General features: G+C 39.3%; 1 protein-coding gene across 2 annotated transcripts in view; it reads right to left on the reverse strand.

Annotated features, from left to right (window-relative positions):
• Positions 1-26,156, reverse strand: part of LOC121867232 (death-inducer obliterator 1-like) — a 73,015-nt gene that overhangs the window by 12,931 nt on the left and 33,928 nt on the right. Inside the window, exons 4-5 of one of the 2 annotated variants that reach the window (XM_042367082.1) lie at positions 7,826-8,226; positions 6,397-6,784 (exon numbers count right to left, since the gene is read on the reverse strand). In XM_042367082.1, the coding sequence (XP_042223016.1) occupies positions 6,596-6,784; positions 7,826-8,226 (590 nt within the window). In that variant the 3' untranslated portion in view covers positions 6,397-6,595. Of the gene's footprint in view, positions 1-6,396; positions 6,785-7,825; positions 8,227-26,156 lie in introns of those variants that run through there. The other variant, XM_042367083.1, reaches the window with a different exon arrangement.

The raw sequence follows: 26,156 nt of genomic DNA on the forward strand, positions 1-26,156 counted from the left end.
GTGGCTTAACAATGACTTTGAAATATAATGCAATATTAACCCATAAATCGGTTAATTCGGACAATCGGTTAAGCGGACACCCTTCCCCCCCTATTAGTCCGAATTAACGAGGGTCGACTGTAATAATAATAAAGAACCATAAAGAAATGCAAAAATGAAAAAAAATCAAGGGTGAGAAACAATGTACCTGTATGTATGTTGCGTTGTCAGTAGTAAGAGAAATAATTGAGACCCTGCAATTGTGTGTAAATGAGGCAAAAAGTCAGATCAGCAACCCAGGACTTAGTCAATTTTTGTGATGACATATGTCCTTTGACTTTTCTATTTTATTCCGGTCTCTGTGCTGGTTCATATTTATTTACTAAAGTGGCTAATGTTTTAAAGCAAATTCTATTGAAATATGAATGGCAAATGAACAAAAATGAATAGAGGGACTTAAATGAGGTAGGTTAGGGAAAGGTACTTTGAAAATGTATGTTTTATTTCCGTAGACTTTATGTACTATTAACCGACCTTTTGGATTACCGTATCCGTTGGCCCCTTCCCCCCATATTTGGTTGGTTAATCGAGGTTTTACTGTATTATATAAATGGGCTGTTTACATTTGAATTATATACTAATTCTCCCCCTGTAATTTTCCACTAGCTTTGAGTTGTCATGCTCGTATCACGTGATTGGTAGCCTCCTTGCAGCCCATTGACTGTATATCAGTACATGGGTCAGCTCGAGCCGGCACCACGCTAGTCACACTCATACTCTTACATCGAACGGACGTGATTAAACGGTCTATTTACATAGCCGCAGTCCTCTTCGCTCATAAATAGTGGAAGTTACGGTTGCTCTACACTCAGGAATTATATAAACAATACTTTCTAATAAAAGCAGAAACTTCAATTGGGTGTGTACTAGCACCAACTCTCTTTTCCATTTTCTAGGCTGCCTTCCTTACTTGTGCCAGCGCAAATTTAGTCGGTGGGATGAACATCCAGTACCGGATGAAGGGTCTTTTCAGCATAAGATGACTCCAGGTAAGAACAAAGATTATCGGCAGCTTCCATTACTGAACTTCAGTATGCAGACGACCTCATCCTTGTCACTCACACTGAACGTGACCTACAGGAGATCCTGAACACCTACGCAGATGAGTATGCACACTTCAGCCTTGAGGTGAATGTACGTAAGACTCAGCTTCTCTTTCAGCTCGCCCCTGGTTCAGCCACACCTCCACCATCCATCCAGCTTAACAGTACTACCCTCACTACTGTTGCCCACTTTCGGTATCTCCGCTCCCGCCTGTCCACCACCTCAGACATCGATGAAGAGATTCAGCATCGGATCAGATGTGCATCTCAGGCCTTTGGCAGACTCCAAAACCGTACCTTCAGCTGTAGGGAGCTGAAATTATCTACGAAGTTACAGGAATATCAAGCAGTGGTCCTCTCCACTCAGCTATATGGCAGAGAGACATGGGTCACACACAGGAGGCACCTCAAGGCACTTGAAAACTTTCACCAACATAGTCTATGTTCCATCCTCTGAGTTAAGCTGGGAAGACAAGAACAGATGCTAGTATTCTTGCTGACACCAACTGTAGGAGCATCCGCTGCTACCATTATCCATGAACAAGTACGCTGGACTGGCCATGTTACCCGCATGGATGACAGTAGACTGCCAAAGTAGCTACTTTACAGTCACCTAACAAATAGTAAACGTAATGCTGGCGGGCAACTGTAAGGTATAAGTCTTAGGACAAATCAACCCCTCACATGGGCGATTACTCCACTGTAGCGCTTGGAGGAGCACCTGGTGTCAATACTTTCAGGTTAGCCCGACTGCATAACTGAGGCAGACAAGCCAACGTTCAAGATTAGACTGCCGCCCTTCTCTTCGACGTAGCCCCTACATGTGCAACATCTGTGATCGACCCTGCCACTCCCGTATCGGCCTCTTTAGTCACCTCAGAACTCACCAACCTAGGTGACATCCTTAATAATTCATACCATTAAATCATAGCCGGACGATCGTCATACTCGATTCCGAGTGACAGCAAAGTAGTAGTACAGTAGAAGTAGAAGTAGTAGTAGTAGTAGGAGGACCTGGTAACATCATGAGGTCCACAAATAGGGTAACACCCAAATGCCAGCAAGTCCTTCCTCATTGTGAAGCCAGAACACAATGAACGGGCAATGGAGGTGTTTGGCAAGAAGATAAAATAACAAAGGACGGCCAAAGACATCTACTGTAGGTGCGGTAATTGGCACGAATGACTTCAAGACTGAGTACGTAGAGGGAAAGGTTAAAAGGTGGGGTGAAGGGAATCCAAGCTCTGTTTAATATTGCAAACACAGAGCCACATGCAGCTTTTGCGGCATTCACCCATGGAGTCCCATCGCTGGAATTAGCTGATGTGCACTAACCCTGATATCGGACCCCTCCTCCACCTTCTAGAAAAATCAAGGTTGCTTTTTGCCCAACACTAGTGAAAAACCCATATTTAACCCCCCCAGAAAGGTCACTCAATGCACTACCACTGAGACTGGGAGGGGATTGACTAACCCAGACGAGCTAGCCACCACAGAACACTGTCAAGCTCACAGCAGCCTTCACTGAGCATATAATATCCCAGAATGCAGCAAGTCAGGTGGATACCAACGAATTAAACAAGATTCGACAGTCCATTATGACAGAACGGCAACACACACAAAGTGATAAGCTGCAGCAACTGTTGCCACAATTGCCAGAGAACTTGACAATAATGTACCTATAGCACAGGAGGTGGGTGCCTCAAACTGGCTTATAACATAAGCGATAAGGTCAAAAGGCTTCATCTTAGTAAACAAGAAGTCACAGATGCCATTGCTCTAATGTACGGTAGGCCAGTAGAAGGTTTGCCCTAGCAATGCGTTTGTGGCTCATCCTATGACATCGACCACGCCATGGTGTGTAAGAAAGTGCTTATGCATGAGGCATGCCAAAAAGGCTCAAAACAAATTTACTGAAGGAAACCTGCCACGACGTCATGGTGGAACCGCCCCTCCTTCCATTGGACGGTGAGAACCTCCGTCACAGGACTTCAAACACATCCAACAAAGTCCGTGTGAACGTCAGTGGTGGAGGATTCTGGAAGCGGGGATAGCGAGCCTTCTTTGACAAAGATTTTCAATCCCATGGCCGCATGTCACCATAACCTAGCTCTCGACACTGCACACAGGAGGAACGAGAATGACAAGATCAGGGCATATGTGGAGAATCCTGAATGTTGATCAGGGCAGCTCCTCTGGTGTTCACAACCTCTGGTGGGATGGACCAAGTGTATCTGAACGGAAGCAGCAGCCCAGAAGTTAAGTCACCCTGGTTGAGTTGTCAACTGTTCTTCTCTCTGCTTAGGTCTGCGTTGCTCTGCCTCAGGGATTGAGATCTTCGGCCCTAAAACCAACAACGGTAACATAGATATGGATTATGAGGCAACAGTCACTGAATTCCGCATAGATCTGTGGGTTAACTAACTCAACACAACTAGGGTAGCTACTTATGTATTAGGATATTTAATTTTAAGGTAATAAAATGGCTATTGGGGGAGGCTGGAGGCCACGTTGCAAAAAATAAGTGGCGGTGTACATTACTCGAGTAATGTTGACAGGATACAACGTTGCTCATTTATAATTACACTTATCACAATCTCCAAAAAATACTGTACTTTAGCTTTTGTCTTTATTCAAGACATCTTCAGGTCATGAGACCCACTAATTCCCCATCCAACAATGGGTGACCTGACATTCCATCAGGCCAGTAATATTAGATCACTAATCCCCCACCCTACCTCCACCTGACATTGTGTCAGGTCAGGTCAATACGAGACCCACTAATCCCCTACAGCTCCATGGAAGTGGAAAATACCAATCTCTTTACAGACTCCATTAGTTTACACTCTTGGAAAACTTTTTCCAGCACCCAGAAACATTCTGAAGATGTGGGCTAGTGTCTGCATAAAATGCATAGTTTAGACACTCAAAAACTTTTCCCAATAATCGGAAAAATTTCCAGAGATAGGGGAATTTTTTCGTGTTTGAGAAAGTCGTCTGGTAAACCCAAAATCTCTGCCCCAGAAATCCTCTGCACCAATTGTTCCAGCTAACGGGGATATCTCTTACATACTGTGTATACAGTATTTTTTCATTTTAATAAACTATTTTGAGCCACCCCTGTCTGTTAACTTGAAATTTCCACTAAATCAACCTTTCCGTTCTGTTCGCTTAAGTTACCAAACTATTTCATTAAATCGAGTGTGATTCCGTTAAAATTCTGCACCACGGCGTCACACGTCGATTGGAGCGTGGGGTTTGTTTACATCAACTCAGTCTGTGGCCTGCTGCCACTGCATGGGTTGTTCACTGCTATCTGTCACTCTACCTCTTGAGTGTTATTATTAGTTGTTTGTGGAAATATTATTTAATTCACTCCAGTAATGATACAATGCTTATGATGTTATCGTTTATCACTACCCGAAACCATTTTCAAATTAGACTAAGAGATATGTATTTCTCCCATACGTATTTTGATTGTACACCTGAATGGGCTTAGAGGAGCGAGTCGAGTGACTGCTAGTTGAGTGTCGTCTGCTCTTGTAACTCTCCTCCCTCCCTGCCATTTTTCACTGGATTTACTGTTATTATTAGTGTATACTGATATAATAGTGGTTAATAGTGATTAATCATGGCATTATTGCCAGGTTAGACTCATCATTGTAACCACCAGGCTGGGACAAGCTGTGTTATGGTTGTTATTCAACTTGTAAATTTGTATATATACGTAACTTTCTTCATTTATTTTTACTCAGTAACATGCACACACCATCCTACATACATATTGTGAAAAAAGTCAAAAGAAATAATTGTCCTAGGGGCAAACACACAGAGGGTATATACATTTCTTTGCACATGAGTTAACTAACAGTGAGGAAGGGGAGGGTGCAGAGTGTAGGGGATGGGGAGCATTGCTAAGGAATCGGCATTCCAGCTGGTCTTCATTACTATGATGAAACAAGGAGTGTATGCAAATGGCGACTGTTAAACTTTCATTTGGCTTTTATTCTGGATTTGGCAATATAGTATTTTGGGGACGGGTATTATTTTTATTTATTCCTCACATTTCTTGGTACTGTATATATTATTTTAAGAAAACTATGGCTACAATAGGAAAATACACACAAAAGTTTTTTCCTAAATACTCCTACTAAAATGGTATTTTTTGTGTCAGTATTTATCGTTTTTATACATTCAGTACATACGCACATATTTTTGGCATTATTATTGAAAAATTAAACAATAACCATGACCCCTAAGAAAGTGTTTGGTGTCCATAAGGGTGATGAGAAGGCTAAGCCTAACACCTTATCAATGAACTAAAAGTAAGTTTTCAGTACTTTATGTACATCACTTTTTTAATTAATTTTGATTAAAAAACATTTATTTTATTCATAAAACTTGGATTCTTTGGTGTTGTACTCGTCTTTTTGTTAAATTTGGCGGTCTTTTTAAAAATGCTCTAAGGTGGACAACCTCTTCTCCCAGACACCCTTAGCCGCAATTAGTCTGCCTTAGTGAGGTTTTACTTTATCATGTGTCTGAAGTGTCTCCGTAGATGTGAGCGCATGCGGAATTAATCTCGATCTAGTTCACTAAATCGAGCGAAAAAATTATTAATGCCATCTGTTAAATCGAGAGTTTGCGATACAGGGGTTAGGTTCAGAATGGGTTGAATAGGCAAAACCGTGAATAGTAACTTACACTACCTTAGTGCACTACAGTATACACCAAACAACCGACCAGCCGCGGCAACACTCATCCTCTTCTTTAACTTATCTAATAATAAAACTTTCTTTGTCAGGGTCATCAATAACTTCTGACTTTTACATTTCACTCCACTAGCATTACTAGCATTGGCACTAGGCCACTATCAGCACACGCGAATCATCGAAATCGTGAATCGCAAAACCCATGAATAACAAGGGTCTACTGTATTGGATTCCGTTAAATCAATAGTATACTGTATATATCGTACAGTGATATCTCCATTAGCCGGAACAATTGGTGCAGAGCATTTCCGGGAATGAGAGATTTCGGTAACAGGATGACTCTCTCAAAGCCGGAAAAATCCTTCATCTCCAGAATTTTCCAGGTACCAGGAAAATTTTCTCGTAAGTTCTAGAAATTGCGCATTACATCATCTGTCGAACATGGAAAAATCCCCATCCCTGGAATTTTCTGGGCACCAGAATTTTCCAGAAAGATGGTTTATTTCATCTCAAAACGAATTTCCCATCCCTGAAATTTTTCGGGCACCGGGAAAATCCACTTGGAATTTTTCCAGAAAATGTAAGGAAAATTGGAGTAGAAAGGTTTGGAGATTTTCTCGCTATTTTCTCGGATTTTCCAGTAATTAGCATTATTTCATTACCAAAATTGGCTCCTAAACCAGAAATAAAAAATTGGACAAATTTTCCAGATTTTTCCGGAATTTGTTTTCAAACCCGGAATTGAGAATTTTCCAGAAAAATTCTTAGCAAATTTCAATTTTGGCTATTGGAGAGTTCTGGTTAGAGAGTTCCGCTAACAGAGAGATTACTATATACACAATTCCATCTCAAAAGCAGCAAAGCTTGATGACAAACCTTGTCAGTTTTTCCCAACATTTTAAGGGACATTTGTGCATGCTTGAGAACACAGTCGTTGCTACAGTAGATGGAGTCCGCTTTTGGAGCCTTATTGCACGACTCTACCACACACTGCCAAGGTGAAAATACATCAGCAACACCAATTGCTATATATATATATTCCCATTTGAAAAATTTGGATTGTATGATGCATTAGCGACATGGTATCCATATTCACACCAACCATCATGATGGCCATTCCACTTCTATATATTTGTAAAATATATATATATATATATATATATATATATATATATATATATATATATATATATATATATATATATATATATATATATATATATATAAAAGAAAACACAATGCCAAGATGCATCACCAAAGCAGAACTGAAAATTAAATTAATGAGGAATGAAATAATTATGAACACTTCATTTACACTAAACACCAAATTTTTTTACAGGTTGACAATCCCTTATCCGAAATCCTTGGGGCCAGATGCATTTCGGATTTCAGAATGTTTAGGTTTTTTTACAGGGCTCACCCCGCACAGGTCACTGATCCACATTGGGGCCTGGGGCTAAATATTAATTATAATTATAATAATAATAATATATATAATAATAATAATAATAATAATAATAATAAAAATATATAATAATTAATAATAATAATAATAATAATTCATAGTTCGTGCGTTTCTCACTTTTTTTTTTTTCATTCTTGTATTTCTTTTAATATTATTATTATTATTATTATTAATTAATTAATTAACTAATAATAATAATAATAATAATTATTATTATTACAGTATTATTGCTATTATTATTAATTTATTTTTGTGTATTTATTAAAATTTTTATTTATGATGAATAATTATTATTATTATAATTATTATTACTATTATTTTCCCAGGCCCCGATGTGGGTCAGTGACCTGTGCCCGGGTGGGCTAATCCCTGGCGAAATAAAAAAACTTTCGGTTTTCAGAGCTTTTCGGTTTTCAGAATTTCGGATAAAGGGTTGTCAACCTGTACTAAGACACCAATAACAAAACTTTCAGCTGACAATGAGAGAAATAGCATAAGTAGTTAGGATCTGAGTAACTACATCAAAATATATACTTAATAAAAGTGTACAAAGCACTACCCCTTACCTCTTTTCTTCCATCTACATGTTTTTGTGGAGACAGCCTTATTATTTGTGGTATATCCATCTTCTTCTCTTCAATTGGCAGGGCAATGCACTCTTGAGATATACTTCTTCTCTTAGGTACTGCTTGTCCATCTACTTTCTTAACACCTTCAATGGTTTTCTTGGCTATTGTTAGGCCTTCTTCATAAACATCACATTTATATCCTCCCTGCATCCCTTTTTTGGTAACATTTGGTCTTGACACGCCACGTGTCTCACTTTCTGTGGGATTATTTTCTGAAGTGGCACATGATGATATATCGGCTATCTTCTTACCCGGAGACACAAACCCCTTCATAGCACGTTCAGCCTTTTTACATTTGGGACAGACCCACTCTTTTCCATCTTCCTCCATTTGCTGGCCTGAAATTTTAAACTCACATTTAATCATACAGTATACCTGTATATGTAAAAATACAAGTTAACACTACCAACACCTAATTCTAGAGACATTATACACCTAAACTGCAATTGTCTTTACATCATTAATGCATACAGTCTAAGAAATAATTACTATATCTTCCCAAATTTGGGCAAATACATCACAGAAAAGTTGAGCCACCTGACACACGCCTCTGTATACCTAGTAGGCCAGTGTAACCTTGGAAAGGGGTAGCCAGTTACACCACTGATTCGCATAATTGAGGCGCTCAGAACCATATTCTGATATGTGCTATATAGTGCAGTAACAAGTTATTTATAACATTGTATTCCCTAACCCCTTCTATGTCCCCTGGGTATATCAACAAGCCGATTGAAAACCTGTACATGTGGGCGAGTCCTCTGAAAATGCTGTTGTATGTCGCACAATCCTCCCTGAACAAGCTTAAACACATCTACACGGGCAGCCAGCCAGCAAACCAGGATGATCCTATTCGCTCTCTCTTCATGACATACTTTCTGACCTCATAGTTGACCAATGGGAGCTGTGTTACAAGATTTCACCCTATTAGAAGGGTGAAATCTGGAGCCCCAGACACCTACACATCAAGTTTTCCAAAGGCATTTTGATTGTTATCTTAAATGATACACACCTGGTTTATGCCATTATTTTACCTTATTTCTTCAATTAATTGTTATAGCCAAAATGGGTGATTTCATTGATAGTTATGTGCTTAATACTTCCTGTGGTAGAAAATGGGTAAGAAGAGATATCAATAGATGAAAAACCGTAAATCAAAGCAAAACCGTGGTTAATGTTATGTGAGCAACTACAGTAAAAAAGCTGATGGACAATGTGTCATTGGACTACTGTGTAATAATGATGCTTTACAAAAGTCACCAGGATAGTGACTGGCAGGTTACTTAAATAATTTGGGAATATTGATAACTATGACTAGCAAAATGCATTCATTCAGAAACTGGTGCCTAAAGTACCAGTGACTGGGCACCGAGAAAAAAAAATCCAGCTGCTCAAGGTCGCCTGTGTTCCCATAAATATCCATACACTGTTGTGTATGTGTAGACATGATTTTTTATCCATTTTGGGATTAAAGAGGACTCTGGTTGAGATTGATGTAAATAAAAGAACAGTAGTGCTGCTAGTGCATCTGTTGGAAAGAAGCATGAGCCAGGTACAATGATTGTTGGCAGCCAGCCCTACCGTGTGTGTGAACATTGCGATACTTCTCAGTTTCAAGTCATTGCAGCCATGCCACATCCCCACATAGACCCCACCACACAAGGATACCTGCAGTGCTTGTGGTGACTGCATCCATCAGTACTGCTCCAGAAGAGAGAGATGAAAGCATCGTGCAGCAGTTGAGGGAGGAGTTGCATCACCACAAGGTGCTCAAGGTCAGTAACTTATGAAGACGTACGCGCAGAAGATTGATGATAATGTACAGGTGATCTGTGTTGACCTACAACAGACAGTGCCAACCCCTAATCTATCAATGAGTGTAGATTACCATGAACTTAAGTTATGCATACATAATTTGAAAACTAACAGTTCCACAATGTACCTTTAGGATGAAGTGACAGGTAAACATGGTTCAGTTAAGATAGGCAGTTGTATTAAATGCTAGATAAACAATAAATATAGTGTTGATGACTTTGGAAAACTCGTAGTGTGTAGCGATAACTGTTCACATCAAAATAAGAACATTAACATCATCCTGAAATACCTCTACTGTATGATATGCATATGAAACACGTGCAAGACACTGAACTATATATCTAATGCCAGATCATCATACATGACATGTGACCATGCCTCTAGCGTAATAGAAAAACATATTACAGGGTAGTTGTTAAGGTGACCTACAAGGTGTGATCCAAAAGTTCCTGGATTGGCTTTATAAAATCTTTATTTTTTAAGATATTACAGTGAAACTTTAGTCACCCTCAAAATATTCTCCAGTGCAGCACTGAATCAGGTCCTTCCACTTCTGGAAGTTGAACTGGAAGTCCTCGTTGGTGAGGCAGGAAAACACCTTCTGCGATGTGTCCTGGATCTCCAATCTATCCATGACTTCTTTCCCTTGAGGTTCAACTTGAACTTTGGAAACAGCCAGATGCCACAGGGGGCCTGATCTGGAGGGCAGGGGACTTCTGGGATGCCATGCTTCGCCAGAAAATTGTTCACAGAGAAGTCGTACAGGTGCGTTGTCCTGGTGAAGCAGCCAATTGCCGGTCATCAGTCAGAATCCAGTTAACATTTCCATATGGTCAATCGCTCAGCAATCACATGGATGGTCACCCAATGATGTTCATGGAGAAGGTGGTAATTTTTCTGGAAATTTTCATCATTTCTCTCAGAGGCAGGACACCCAGAACGACGCTCATTTTCAAAGGTGCACCCTTCTTTTAAGTGCTTTGCAACCTGAAAATTTAAGTCCTGAACACCGGACATTGCTTTATCATTGTAGGCTTCCTTGATCATTTCATGGGTTTCTGCACCATTTTTTCCTAGTCTGAAGCAAAATCTGATGGCATAGCATTGCTTGAAACTTACCTACATGTTGAGGATTGAGTGTTGACTGACTCAACTTAGCAGATGACCCAGTACACACTCACAAAAAGCTGCACTATGGCAGGTTGGCGCCACAGATTCCCACCAAATTGATGCAGTAAACAACTTTTACCCAAGGTAAGTAACCGGCAGTGGAGTCAAGCGTGAAGCTAGGTGAGGTGCTTGTACGTACAGTATTACTATAAAGTCACATTCATATCAACGATTTTAATAATATTATTAATAATAATAATTATTATAATAATGTAATAATAATAATTATTATAATAATGTAATAATAAAGATTATTACTACTAATGATGATGAAGATAATGAAGTATTCTGTACAACAACAGTGACGACTTCCAGCAAGCTTCTCGCGTATCGCTCCAGTTCACATCTGCACTACTTTTGCTCTGTGCTTTCATTTATTTTGTGTGTTCATCACGTATTTTTTGAGTGTTAAAAGCGGTTTTCCTCATTGAGCATGTAAGAAAAACATCTATCTGCCTTCTCTGGGGCGCCTAAAGCTAAAAAGGCACAAAAAATAATTACAGTGGATGTGAAATTATATGTGATCAACCACCTTCATAGAGGAGAGTGTGTATCGGATGTTGACCGGATGCTTGGTTTACAGTAAGTGAGAGCATTGTTCGTACCATTCAATACAATGCTGAGAAGATAAAGAACAGTGCTCAATCAGGAACACCTGCAATTGCAACGAAACCCTCTTACGCTCGGAGCTCTATAATGGAGCACATGGAAAGGATGCCGAGTACGTGGATCGAAGATCAAAGTCAGCGCAACGTACCAATCAGCATGTTCCTAGCCCAGGCAAAAGCGTGAGCAATCTATGAAGAGCTGCAAAAGGATGAAGAAGACCCAGTGAAACCATTCAGTGCTAGTTCTGGTTGGTTTGCTCACTTCAGGTAAAGAAACGGGTATCACAACCTCAAGATGAGTGGGGAGGCTGCATCTGCCGATACCGTGGCTGCAGAGCAGTTTGTCGTAACTCTGAAGGGTATTACTCAAGAGTGAGGCTATTCTGCAAAGCAGATTTTCAATCTGGATGAAATGGCTCTACAGTATTTTGAAAGAGAATGCCAGCACGAACGTATATCTCCTGTGAAGAAAAAACAGCATCAGGCTTCAAGGCCGCTAAGGATCATGATACCTTATTGTTAGGAGGTAATGCCAAAGGTGACTACAAATTAAAACCAGTAATGGTGTGCCATTCCGCAAACCCACATGCTCTCAAGGGTTATTTGAAACATCTCTTACTAGCTCAATACTTTTCAAATAGCAAGGGGTGTATTACTGGTAATATTTTCTGTGACCATGTTGTGTCAAAGCTGAAAGATGAGTTACGTGAATATTGTGAACGTGATAATCTTTCTTTTAAAATATTAATGCTAGTGGATAATGCCCCCGGACATCCACCTTCAATTCAAGATCTTTGTGAAAACATTCAAGTTGTCCATCTTCCACCAACTACGACATCCCTCATTCAGCCTAAGGATCAAGGAGTGATTAGTACGTTTAAGGCTTATTATCTAAACAAAACATTTGATGCTGTAGTGAAGGCTACTGATGATGGTAAAATGACTGTTAAAAAATTCAGAGACTATAATGCTTGTTGGTAAGTCATGGGACAAAGTTAGTCATTCGTGTATGAATGGAGTTTGGAAAAAACTGTGTCCGCATCTTGCGCATGACTTTAGAGGTTTTAGTGTTGAAAGTGATCTGTCTAAAACCAGAGAAAACATTGTGAGTTTGGCTAAGAAAATAGGTCTTGAAGAGGTGGAGTTAGAAGACGTGCAGGAGTTATTAGACTCCCATAAAGAAGAACTTTCGCCCCAAGATCTGCTTGACTTTGAAAAAGAGCGGGAAGATGAGGAAGCAGAGAAGAAAGAGGAGCCTGAGGTCGTTCAAACTCCAACAGCAAAGCGGTTGACAGAGGCATTCACTTTAATTGAGCGTGGTTTGGCTATTATAGACGAGTAGAGGTGGGTGTACAGTATTTGAAGGCCTTAGAATCACAAGGCTGCAAGTGCCATTTTTTTAAAAAGTGAGAAACAAGCTCCTAAAGTTTTTCATTTCTTACTCCACAACTAATGAAGATATCAAGGTGGGGTTTGTTTTATTTTGAAGATTTTTGTTGTACAAGTTTTGTGTATGAGTATCTGGCATCGCGGCCCATGTGCCCCAGACACGCTCCCATTCGCCAAAGGAGGTCTACTCACTGCTTCATTGGCTCGACTGGGAGGTGTGGCGGGTGACACGTGCCTGTCATTGGCTGCTATGTGACGTACAGGACGCGGTGGGGTGAGACTTGTGGCCTTGTGTAACGAATGCGTGTTGAACACGGTCCTTTAAGGTACACAAAACAGCGCATTTCAGTGCTATTTCCGACTATGTGAGAATAACACAAGGCTGCAAATCCAAGCTCAAGACAGAACCCAACTTAGCTAATACGTTAGTACTAATAACTCTATTTCCCGTGTGGTGGCGCTTGCAGCCTTGTACTACTGAGGCCCCCATTTATTGTTGTAACTTATTTATTAGTATTAGTTTTATTTATTCCTCACAATTACTGGTACTGTAGATATTATTTTAAGAAAACTATGGCTACAGAAAGAAAATCCACACAAAAGTTTTCTCCTAAATACTCCCTGCTAAAATGGGAGGCGCATCTTATATGGCCGTGCATCTTATATGCCATAAAATACGGTACTAGAAATAAGGAGTTAAATAATAACATAACTCACAGTTTGGCGTGGTAGGGGGATGTGGCTATGACAAGTCGAACTTGCCAACAATGCCACCAGAGAATGTTCATGGACCTCAAATATGAAAAAAAAAAAACTAACACCACCACCCTGAACTGTGAATTTAAATAAACGAACTGCTTGGCCAGAGCAATTGGTATGCCACCAAAACATTAGCAACCAACTGGCGAAACTACGAGACGCAGCTGCTTGATGGGAGGTTTGCCAGGTACAGTAATAGAATTTTCTTTCATGTTATCATCCAACTACACCAGGTAAAGGAATTTCCAAAAACAATGCCATTTTTAGGGAGTTGCAAGATATGGGAGCCTCGACCGGTAGTAAAATAATGAAACCAGCTATGAAATAAGGTTAAAAACATTGTGCAGCTGGCAGTAACAGCTCCACCACCAAGAGACCATGCGATATGACAGAATATTAAATCATTATACTACTTTACCACTGATATTGTATTCACTTGAAAAGAGTCTAGTAAAGTACCTGTAAATTGCACCTTAAAGCATACAGAAATTGCTCTTCAAGCAGCAAATAATATACTGTACTACAGTACAATGATTGATTCATGATATAACATGACAATAAATGCACACAACACTTGATAGTTAACTCGCCAGAAACGATGTCGAGTGCTGCATGAGGTAGTGCAATAGGAGCTACGAGGAGGTACCTCTTTAAAACATCAAGTACAGGTGCTCCCCGACTTACGACGGGGTTAGGGACCCAAATCCAGGTCGTAAGTCCAATTGGTCGTAAGTCCGACATAGATAAAAAAATAAAATAAAAAATAAATAAAAATTCAATTAAAAAAAAAATCTACAATGAAATACAGTACAATAAAAGTAATAAATAATGAGGAATGGATACAGTGTGACTGAGCACTTACTTTTAATGTAGTCGGCTGAATGCACACGGGGCCCCCATAATATTCTATTGACAGGATACATGGAGACTATATTAATTGGATGAAGCAGAGGAGGAGACAGGGCTGAGTGGGTCATCAATGTCGCTTTCTTCAGACAGGTTTATGTACTGTGGAAACTTGCTGGTTGAAGGTATTGGATCATCTTGAGGGAGTGAAGAGGCAGCACTGGTGGGGCGTGAGGAGACAGCACTGGGGGACTTCTTAAAATAGATGTCCAATTTAGACTGCCCAGTTTGTTTTTTCTTTTCATTATAAATTTCTCTGTAGCAAGCAAGTGCATATTGGATCATTCTGTCAACTTTGGCATAACGCTCATAATTTTGATCCTTGTCATCACACATTTGCATTCCTTTATTAATTGTAGCAAATGCCTCTGCCATTTGTTTCACTGAAAACATTTTGGGGGGGTGCAGGCTCTTCTTCTACATTTTGTCTCTCTTCTGCCTCTGCAATTTTCTGTGCATCTAGTTCAATAAGATCCTCGTTACTGAGCCCTTCTGCTACACTTTCAACCAACTGTTCAACATCTTCATTATCAATTTCTAACTCCAGCCGTTTACCTAACTCCACTATCTTGTTACTAATATCCAAAATAACTTCATTTTCATTAAATCCTTTGAAACTGTTCACATATCTTTTCAGGATTTTCTTCCATATTCCATTCATGCAATGTTTTGTAACCTGATCCCATGCTGCACTAATGTTCTTTATACATGACAAAACGTTGTACTCCATCCAAAACTTTCTGAGCGTTTTTTCACCTTCAGTAGCAGCAACAGCCTGAGCGAAGGTCGTGCGTAAATAATACTCTTTAAAGGCAGCAATAGCACCTTGATCCATGGGTTGGATGATAGAGGTAGTGTTAGGTGGAATGTAGACTACCTTAGCATCAGGGTGCATGTCGTCCAGGAGTGGTGGGTGTCCCGGAGCATTATCCAAAATCAGCAAAATCTTGAATGGAATCTGTTGTTGCAGACAATACTCCTTGGCTCGTGGAATGAAACAAGTCATGAACCAATCCTCAAACAGTGCTAAGGTCATCCAGGCTTTCTTATTACTGCGATAAAACACTGGCAGTGTGTGCTTGCTGACATGTTTAAAAGCCCTGGGGTTCTCTGAATGATAGATCATGAAGGGCTTTAGCTTGAAACCAGCAACATTCCCCCCCAACAGAAGTGTAATTCTGTCCTTGAATGCCTTGAATCCTGGCATTGTTTTTGCCTCTTTGTGGATGTAATGTCCGCTCAGGCATGCGCTTCCACAATAATCCAGTCTCATCCACATTGAATATTTGCTCAGGCAAATAATTCCCTTCCACAATCACTTCATCTAACTCCTCCTTAAAAGCTTCGGCAGCACCAACATCGGCACTAGCTGCCTCTCCACTCACCTTAACATTGTGTGACTGTAGCGTTTTTTAAATCAATCAAACCACCCATGACTTCCTGTAAAGGTTTGATCACATTCATCTCCTGCCTGCTCCTTCAGGCTTTGGAACAGGCTTCTTGCTTTAGCCTGTATGGTTAGAAGGCTTAAGGGTACATGGTTCTGTATCTGGTCTTCTATCCATATCACCAATAATTTTTCCATATCGTGAATAGGACCTTGTCTTTTCTTTGAAATTATAGTTCCCTTTATAGGTGTTGTTCCTTTCACTACATCACGAATACGTTCCTTGTCCTTCAGAATAGTGGATATAGTCGAGTGTGAGAAACCTAGGTCGCGTGAGATTGTTGCTACAGTTTTTCCATTCTCATGCTGCGTTATTATCTTCATTTTCATCTCAAAAGTAATTGCCTGTCTCCTTTTCTTTGGAGCACCACCAGCACTATCACTTTTATGCTTTTCAGTCATTATAAAGTCAATTATATACGATAATAATGAAAGTTCACAGTGCGATCAGTATAGGATACGATAGCGAAACACCAACTAAGTGCTCCACTGAGTGAGTGTACCCACGCGGCGACCCGAGACGCGCCTCCCTCTCGCCCAGGACGGAAACGTTTCGGTATAGAAAATGCGCGCGTCATTTGAAAATATTTTTGGTCACGACTGCCGCGGTCGTATGTCCTCAACGGTCGTAAGGTCAGAGCAGGTCGTACGTACCGATGGACATAAGTCCAAGCAGTCGTAAGTTGGGGACTACCTGTATAATGTCCAACGTAATTCTTTTATGGAACTTTTTAGCACCGCTGCTTTTACTTGATCGTGATGGTCTTTGTCCACTCATCTTGAATGGGAAATGAATTAAAACTTAGCAACACCGTTGTTATTGTTGTGGGTCCTCAAACATCTTGTAGCAACCACCCAGAATCTGCATAAAATAAATTTTAGAATTTCATTGAAATTGTTATATACTGTACAGTACAGTACAGTATTGTGATTTTTATTTTAAAATTTGCCAAAATTCCATAAAGGCAAATGTTTTAGCAGTAACTCAAATTTTTGGGTTATAATTGCCGTAACCCGGGTTTCCATAAACAGGGATGCCTGATTTTAAACATAAGTAGCATTCCAAAAAATTTGCCAAATTTCTCTCATACCATAATTATAAAAAAATACTGTACAATAAGTCCTCGTATACTGTCAGCCAGCTTAACTTTGTTTCGGTAGTATGTGACTAATCTTTAGGTACCAAAAATTCGTTTAACAACCCGATGACTCGGTAGAACGTTGTTTTGCGTCGTCGTGGACTACTTTTTACGGCGCATCACCCTCTCTCGTTTGGCGCGCTACACCCTCATCCTCTCTCGCCCTCCTCTGCTCCCGCCCTCCTCCGCTCCCACCCTCTTCCTCTCCCGCCCTCCTCCTCCGCTCCCACCCTCCTCCTCCTCTCCCACCATTCGCCTCCTCCTCGTCACTACCTTTCACACACTCGCTCTACCACCTCTGCCCATTGGTGAGTACCAATACAAACTTAGTACAGTGGTGCCTCGGTTAACGAAATTTCGGTTAACGAATTACCTTCCATAAGAATCTTCAATTCGGTAAATGAAAAAAAATTGATTAACGAAATCTTTACGAAAATCACGTTTTGTTATGAACATCAGCTGATAAGTTGAGGAGGTACTCAGCCAATTCAGTAATCTCTTCTATGTTAACATTTGTTTCCATTGGAGTAAATATCAAGAAAATTGTGCTCTTTAATATTTGTGCATTTTTTTATACAGTACCCTGTATTAAAATTATTGGCCATTCTAAAATTTAGCCATCCAAGCTCTGTCTACATAAAGTTTTTCAACTATTATTTTTGGCTCGATATATGTAACTTTATTCATTTATTGAAACTTATTTACATGCACACACTGTCCTAAGGGCAAAGCTGAACTGTACATGTAATCAGAATAATGTACAAAATGATTACTAAAATTTTTTGTCTAGTGCAAACTATGGCATGTTTACATTCAAATTAATCACTATCTTATAAGAATTCCAGCAATGCAAATTAAATTCACCCCGGTCACTTCTATTAAATTTTATAAGCAAAACACAAAAACTCAATCCAAAGGACATAAATTAACAATTAAATATTTCACACCACAGGCGCCAACTGTCAAACATGTCACTGTCACCCCTCCCTCCCTCCCTCTCCCCCATCTGCCCAGCCAGGGCTTTAGGCTTTAAGTTTTAATCATATATAATATCTCAGACTAAAGTTTGGAGAATATAATTTGTATTGCTGGAATCCTTGCAAGACAGCGAATAATTTGAATATAAACATCATATATTTTGCACAAAAGATAAAATTTTTGCTCTCTTATAAAATTCTTAAATTAGATCTAAAATTTGTATTTCTAATGCAAATTATAGCTTTTTTTTATTCAAATTAATCACTATCTTATAAGAATTCCAGCAATGTAAATTATATTCTGCCGGTCATTTATATACAATTTTATGAGCAACAACATAAATAAATAAATTAAATACTTCACCAGACCTTCACCCTAACTGTCAAAGTACAACTCATCTCCCCCCCACCCCTCTTCCCATGCTCCCTCCCTCCCTCCCCCCCACCTTCCCAAGAAAGGTTTGGGGATTTTTACTAGGCTTACAGTTTAAATCTTATATAATATCTCAGAATAAAGTTAGGAGAATATAATTTGCATTACTGGATTCCTTGCAAGACAGTGAATAATTTTATAATAAACGTCATATATTTTGCACAAAAGATAAAATTTTTGTTCTCTCTAATAAATTCTTAAATTAGATCTAAAATTTGTATGTCTAATGCAAATTATAGCTTGTTTATATTCAAATTAATCACTATCTTATAAGAATTCCAGCAATGTATATTATATTCTCTCTGGTCATATCTATGGAATTTAATGAGCAAAAAGAAAAACTCAAAAAAATTAAATACTTCACCAGATGCACTAACTGTCAAAGTACATCTCACCTCCCTCTACCCCCCTTTTCCCACGCTCCCTCCCTCCCTACCCCTGCACCTGCCTCAGACAAAGGTTTGGGTGTTTTCACTAGGCTTACAGTTTAAATCTTATATAATATCTCAGACTAAAGTTATGAGAATATAATTTGCATTGCTGGAATCCTTGTAAGACAGCGAATAATTTTAAAATAAACGTCATATATTTTGCACAAGAGATAAAATTAATCACCTGTATCACATTACAGTAGTGATTTAAGAGTTCTAGTATATATATATATATATATATATATATATATATATATATATATATATATATATATATATATATATATATATATATATATATTATATATATATATTATATATATATATATTATATATATATATATATTATATATATATATATTATATATATATATTATATATATATATTATATATATATTATATATATATATTATATATATATTATATATTATATATTATATATATATATATACAGTGGGGTATGCTATAACGAACGTAATTGGTTCCAGAACCTCGTTCGTTATAGCATTCGTTCGTTATAGGATTAATCCGTTCCAGGCCCCCAAATACAACCACCTAACACTGAAAAAATTCTGTGGAAAATCTAAAAAATACGGTACTTTATCTTACCTTAGTGTTATTCAGCATGCAGGTACCCCTAAACACTGGCACATCACTATCACTTCCACTGGGAGTCTTGGCTTTAAGGTCCTCAAACAATTGTCTGGCCTTCTCACAAATTATAGCTTCACTAATGTTACCACCTGCCATTTCTTTCTCCTTTATCCACACTAAGAGTAAATTTTCCATCTCTTCAATCACATTACACTTTGCTTTGCTAAGTCTAAAGATTCCCTTTGCCACTTGCACAGTTTTTAACTCCTCTTTATTCTTCAAAATCGTACATATAGTCGATTTAGCCATCCCATATTCATCACTAAGTTTCGCAATGCTTCTTCCATTCTCACGTTTCTTTATAATTTCTTTCTTAGTTTCAAGGGTTATTAGCTTTCTCACTCGCTTTGGACGACTCATTGTTACAATTGTATACTTGTATAACAAAATAGTTATACAAATAACGCGAATTTCCACATCAAAAGACGAAATTTCAACAATAACAGTGGTGCACTGGCTACACAATGAGACAAAGATGGCGCCTGACGCTCTTGTTGTGGGTCGCGGTACAACAATATTCATGCGCCAGGCGAAATAGTCCCGTATTCATCCGCGTTCGTTGTAGGAGTTGCGTTCGTTATAGCATTCTCAATTTTATAGGTAAAACCGTTCGTTATAGGAATATTCGTAGTAGGATCCGTTCGTTATAGCATACCCCACTGTATATATATATATATATATATATATATATATATATATATATATATATATATATATATATATATATATATATATATATATATATATATATATATATATATATATATATATATATATATATATATATATTGCCTCAACAATTGGAACCCCAGTTGCAATCTCAAATTCTGTGTCGTTACTAAGGAATAGCGAAGTCTCTGGTGCACTGCACTCCAAGATTAAGAGAAAACGGAGGACTCAGGCGTCCTGAAATATGAGAAAACGGACTCCTATGATGGGGCACTCAAATAAACATACACATAGCTGTATAACACCGGTCAACACAATTTTTCTGGCACAAGGTTTTTAAACGGATTTTAAGTAAATTTGGGGTGCAGAATCCAAATATGACTTTGGTTTTTGTCTATCACATCAGGTTTTTGAGATATACCATATTGCACTTTTGCTGGGAAACGTAAACTTTTGGATCAAAATTGACGGTTTAAACATGTATACATAAATTTTTTCAGCATTATAATTTGTATTTTTCTATAACCAAAAATTGTTAATATCAAATTGGAAAGTTAATGCACATATAATATTTAAATGTAACATTGAAGGGTGAAAAAAACCAATTAATGTACGGTAGAAATAGTGCAAGTATTAAGATCAAGTTACAGTTACATAAACTTCCTCTTTTTGGCCGATCTCTTATGTACAGCTTCTGGAATGTCTCTCATCAAACTCCAGCAGTAGTCCGCCATCATGTTCGAGTCCCATCGACCTTGGTAACGTTCTTCCATTACTTTAATGTCTTGATGAAAGCGCTCCCCTTGCTCCTCGCTCACTTCTCCCAGATTTTCTGGAAACTCGTCCAAGTGACTGTGTAAGTAGTGAACCTTGATACTCATTCTGCATCCAAGTGCTTGTAAACTCAAGAGCAGCTCTTCCACAATTTCTTGATAGTTGTCCGCTTTCTTGTTCCCTAAGAAGTTCCGCACCACATTAGAGAAAGCATTCCAAGTTCTTGCCTGTGCCTCAGTCATTGTTGCAAGGAAGTGTGGATCTCTGAGTAGTGTTCTTATTTGAGGTCCATCAAAAATCCCTGCCTTTTTCTTCTCGTCGCTAAGACTTGGAAAGGTTGAGCATATATATCTGAAACACTCTCCACTATGATCAAAGAGCCTTGACGAATTGCTTCATGATACCAAGTTTTATGTGCAGAGGAGGAAGGACAATGTTTTTCCTGTCAACCACAGGATCGTTAATGATATTCTTGTCACCAGGCGTCAAACTATGTCTTGGTGGCCAATTCTTTTTCACCCAATGGTCTGCTGTAGCCCTGCTGTCCCAGTAGCACAGAAAACAGGGGTATTTTGTGTACCCTCCTTGCTGGCCCAATAGAAAGTTTACCATTTTCAAGTCCACACAAATTAACCATTCATGAGCATGGTATTGCAACCTCTCTAGAACAGTCTTAATGTTTTCATACTCTTCTTTAATTTGTACAGAATGTCCGATTGGAATTGAACCATACTTGTTTCCGTTATGAAGAAGAACACATTTCAAGCTCCTTTTAGAACTGTCAATAAAAAGTCTCCAATCCTTACTATCATATGCTGGTAGTCCCATGGAGAGAAGAAGTCCTTCTACATCATTACAAAAAACAAGCTGGTCATATGAATGAAAGTACTTCCGCAGTTGCTCTTCTCTGTTGCGATAAAAGGAGACACTCGTGCCAGGTTTCAAGAGTCGTTTCTCTTGAAGCCTGGAAGCTAACAATTCAGCAGACTGTTTTGGCAAATTTAGATCTCTGACCAGATCATTCAATTCTGACTGAGTAAACAACGTTGGCTTTTCACAATCTTCACCAGATGGCTTGAAAAGATCAGTCTCTTCACCTTCATCAGTAGAAACAGGTGAATTCCGGTCTATATCCTCAATCTCTGGTAGCTCAGTAAATTCTGGCACGTTACGTGATGGAGCAAATCTGAGATCAGATTTGGATTCAGCACCTTAAAGTTAGTAAAAAACAGTTAAAAGGTTTCATGCCAGAAAAAAAAAATATTTTTTTGTAGACCAGTGTAATGTAATATTATGCAATATTAACCCCTAAATCGATTAATTCGGACAATTAGCTAAAATGGACACCCTCCCCCCCCATTAGTCCGTTTTAACGAGGGTCGACTGTGTATATATATACATATATACAGTATAGCCTTGGCGCTGTCAATTAAACACGTGGAGGTCCGCGTAAAAAGAGAAACGCGTAAACGAAATAACAGAACATATGGGATTAATTGAAATAGAGACTGGGCCGACTCCCACACTACCCCTTTTCTGACACAATATGTACATTGTAGTAAAAATAACATCTTAGTTTTATGATGGTATGCACACAATTAATAATTAAGAGAAATATCAATAATATTAGGTTTTTTAACACTTATGTTAGTAGAAGAGATGGGTGGGCACACGGGGATGGGGGGTTGGTTCCGAGGCAGAGGGCAGATTACTGGCCCTCACCTGTATCACTAGCCACCACAGAGGCTTGCAGGGCCTCTTTGTCAAACCACTCAAAGTCCATATCCTCACTATCACTGACTTGGGCTGGCTGTGGTGGGTGAAGAACTCGGTAATGTTTTGTTGACTGGGCGACCTAGTGTGCGTAAATGATGGAATGTACCGCATAACTAATAATTGCCGATCTGGCCAGGTGTAGCGTAAATGACCAACCACTTAAAGGAAATCCGCATAAATTGAGACTATACTGTAGTGATTTAAGGGCGATTTAGGGGAATTTTAGGAGTGTTTCCGACTTTACGCATTTTTTACTTTACAGTGGTCCCTCGGTTAACGAGCGCCTCGGATAACGAGATTTCGATTAACGAGCTACCTTCCATAAGATTCTTAACTTCGGTTAACGAGCAATCCCTCGATTAACAAGGTTCTTACAAGCCGACCTCAACATGTTTTCACTTGCATTTGGCGGTCCACCAGCTGTAGTATTAGTCTGCCAATACAGTAATCGGTTTTAGGGCTTAAATTCCTTACTATTTTAGTAAATATCAAGAAGTTTATACTATTCAATAATTTTATAAGTTTAATATTAATTTTTTTTAGTAATTTTAACAATTATTGAACATGCCATCCAGCCTGCCAACACACCATACAGGCGTCAGTCTTTGTGTCTTTTCAGTGGAGGTAACATCTTGCTTGAGACTCTCTTCAACTAAATGCTTTTTTCTGTGTTTGCAACCAAATTATTAGTCATTTTGAAATTTATTTTACATATTGACAAAATATAATGCAGTGCAGTGTTGATTTAAAGAACATAATCTTGAATTACACCAAGAGAACTAAAATTTTATGGGTGAAATGGCGCCATGGGGTGACTTCTCTTCCACCCCAATGCCTTCTCTTCTCCTCCACCCCCATTCTAATTCCCATCATCATCATCATCATCATCCAGGAGCCTTCTACATACACACCTCATAGTAAGTGTACTTTTCTACCTTTTTTGCTGAATTTAGGCAATTTTCGGTGAGCTGGAACCAATTACTGTACCCCAAAACCCATTGAAACAATGGTTTCGGTTAACGAGTTTTTCGGTTAACAAGCAACCTTCTAGAACGGATTGTGCTCGTTAACCGAGGGACCACTGTACTTTGTATATACTTTTCTGTGAGCTGGAACCAATTACCCAATATCCCATTGAATCAAGGGTTTCGGTTAACGAACGACCCTCTAAAACGAATTGAGTTCGTTAACCGAGAGACCACTGTAGTTGAAATTAATATCTCCCTTAGCCAGAATTACTCAAACCCGGAACTCTCCGATATCCGGAATTGAAATCTTCTCAGAAAACCGTTCCAAGACGATTTTCCAAAGGGCACATTTTCCGGAAAATTAAAAAAAAAATTCCCCACTACCCAGAAAATTCTGGAAAATTCCGAGGATGGGCGAGTTTTTTTCCAGGTTTGAAAGATGAAAATCAGGCACATTTTCTGGAAGTTCCGAAAAAAAATCTGTTACCCGGAAAATTCCGGGGATGAGGGATATTTTTTCGGGTTCGAGAGATGATGTAATGGGTAATTTCTGGAACTTCCTAGAACATTTTTCCGTTATCCGGAAAATTCCGGGCATAAGTGATTTTTTCCGGTTTGAGAGAGTTGTCTCATTACCCGGAAATATATCATTCCCGGAAGTGCTCTGCACCAATTGTTCCAGCTAACAGGAATATCATTGTATATGTATGCACTATTTTTTATAGAAATGGCAATGAATTTCTGTATATGTAATGTATTTCATGGGGCAAAGGGAGGCTTAGGAACGTAACTCCCGTATTTTATCTTTCTTATGGGGAAAATTGATCCGCTGAACGTTGTTTCGTATAACGTCACATTTTTAGGAACGTAACCTCGATGTTAACGGGGACTTACTGCAGGTACACCACCGATTTTCCGGGAAATGATGGTCCGGCACCTCCTTTAGTCCAGACAAAATTATTAAAGGCCACTTAACTTCCCACCCTCCCTGTCATATTCTGTTTAGTGAAAACTATGGGATGTACACTCCGCGCCAATGCATTATGCACGAGGTGGCCGACAGGAAGTGATCTTTGCTGAAGTGCCTCACACCCCTCCACGCCAGCCAACTGGAGCTGAGGCAGGCATTGTAAGTCTGGCAGCGAAGGGAGACTCAAGGACAAGTCAGCCAGAAATCAAAACGTTCACCAGTTGCCCGCATAAATTTAGTGAATTAAGATATTTATGAGTTCCCCCCCCCCAACATTGCCACAACACCCGTTGTTTCTTTGCTATTTTTACCACAGATTTAACAAAAGAGCAGATAGCGTCAATTATTAGTCTGCATAAGGGCAAGAAACCTGTAAAGGAAATATCAAGAATTGTTGGTGTGAGTGAACGATCAGTTCAGGTTTGGATTAAACGATTAAGAAATGACGGCGGGTTGGCAATACCAGTGCACCGCAGACGGCCTGGGAAGGCTTGAAAACTTCCCATCACACATTAAATGTTCTTAAGAGGCAACTCGATGCTAATCCACATGTGTCAGCACGGGAATTGAACGAAAAAACCTGTACCTCTAGGTGATGTTTCTGTTCACCGCCGCATCCGTGACAGCCTGCAGTTTTGCAGCCACGGCGCACACAAGAAGCCACTCCTCGCCCTTATCCAGAGGCAGTGTAGGGTCGCTTTTGCCAAGGCTAACGCTCAGTGGGAAATGACCAAAAGGTAGCACGTGCTATGGAGTGACGAAGCAATGTTTTCTTCTAATGGAAGTCGTACTTTTAATGTGCACAGGCACTCCGGGGGTGATTTGCTTGACCCCAAGTTCACCTTTAGCACAGTTAAGCATCCGGAGTCAGTAATGGCATGGGATTGCTTCTTGTACTTTGGAACTGGTGATCTTGTTGTGCTACCTAGGAAAGTGATAATGAACAAATTTAACTACTTGGAGCTGCTTTGTGAATATTTGCCTGGGTCTTTTGAAAAATGGCACGCTGATGTGTTTATGCAAGATGGTACCCCCATGTCACACAGCAAAATCTGTAATTCAGTGGCTTGTTTGTTGACTGTCAGGTAGACTTCATAAGTGATTGGCGCATAATGCAAAGGTGAGGAGTGTATGTACTTAAATTAATTACTATCTTACAAGAATTCCAGCAATATAAGTTATATTCTGCCAAGTCAAATCAGTGACATTTTATAAGCGAAAACCGAGTCCCTCTATTTGACTGTTAAATACACACTTGGTAACCTTCGTCACCCAGCTGTGTCAACACCACACCTCACCCCCCTACACAATCCTCCCAGTCTCTATCTCTCTCTCAACTGAGTAGCCCTTCAAGGAGCCACTCTGCTCACCCCACATGGGGATGG

This window comes from Homarus americanus, unplaced genomic scaffold, assembly GCF_018991925.1.
Source record: "Homarus americanus isolate GMGI-L3 unplaced genomic scaffold, GMGI_Hamer_2.0 scaffold6317, whole genome shotgun sequence".
NCBI classification, from domain to species: Eukaryota; Metazoa; Arthropoda; class Malacostraca; order Decapoda; family Nephropidae; genus Homarus; species Homarus americanus.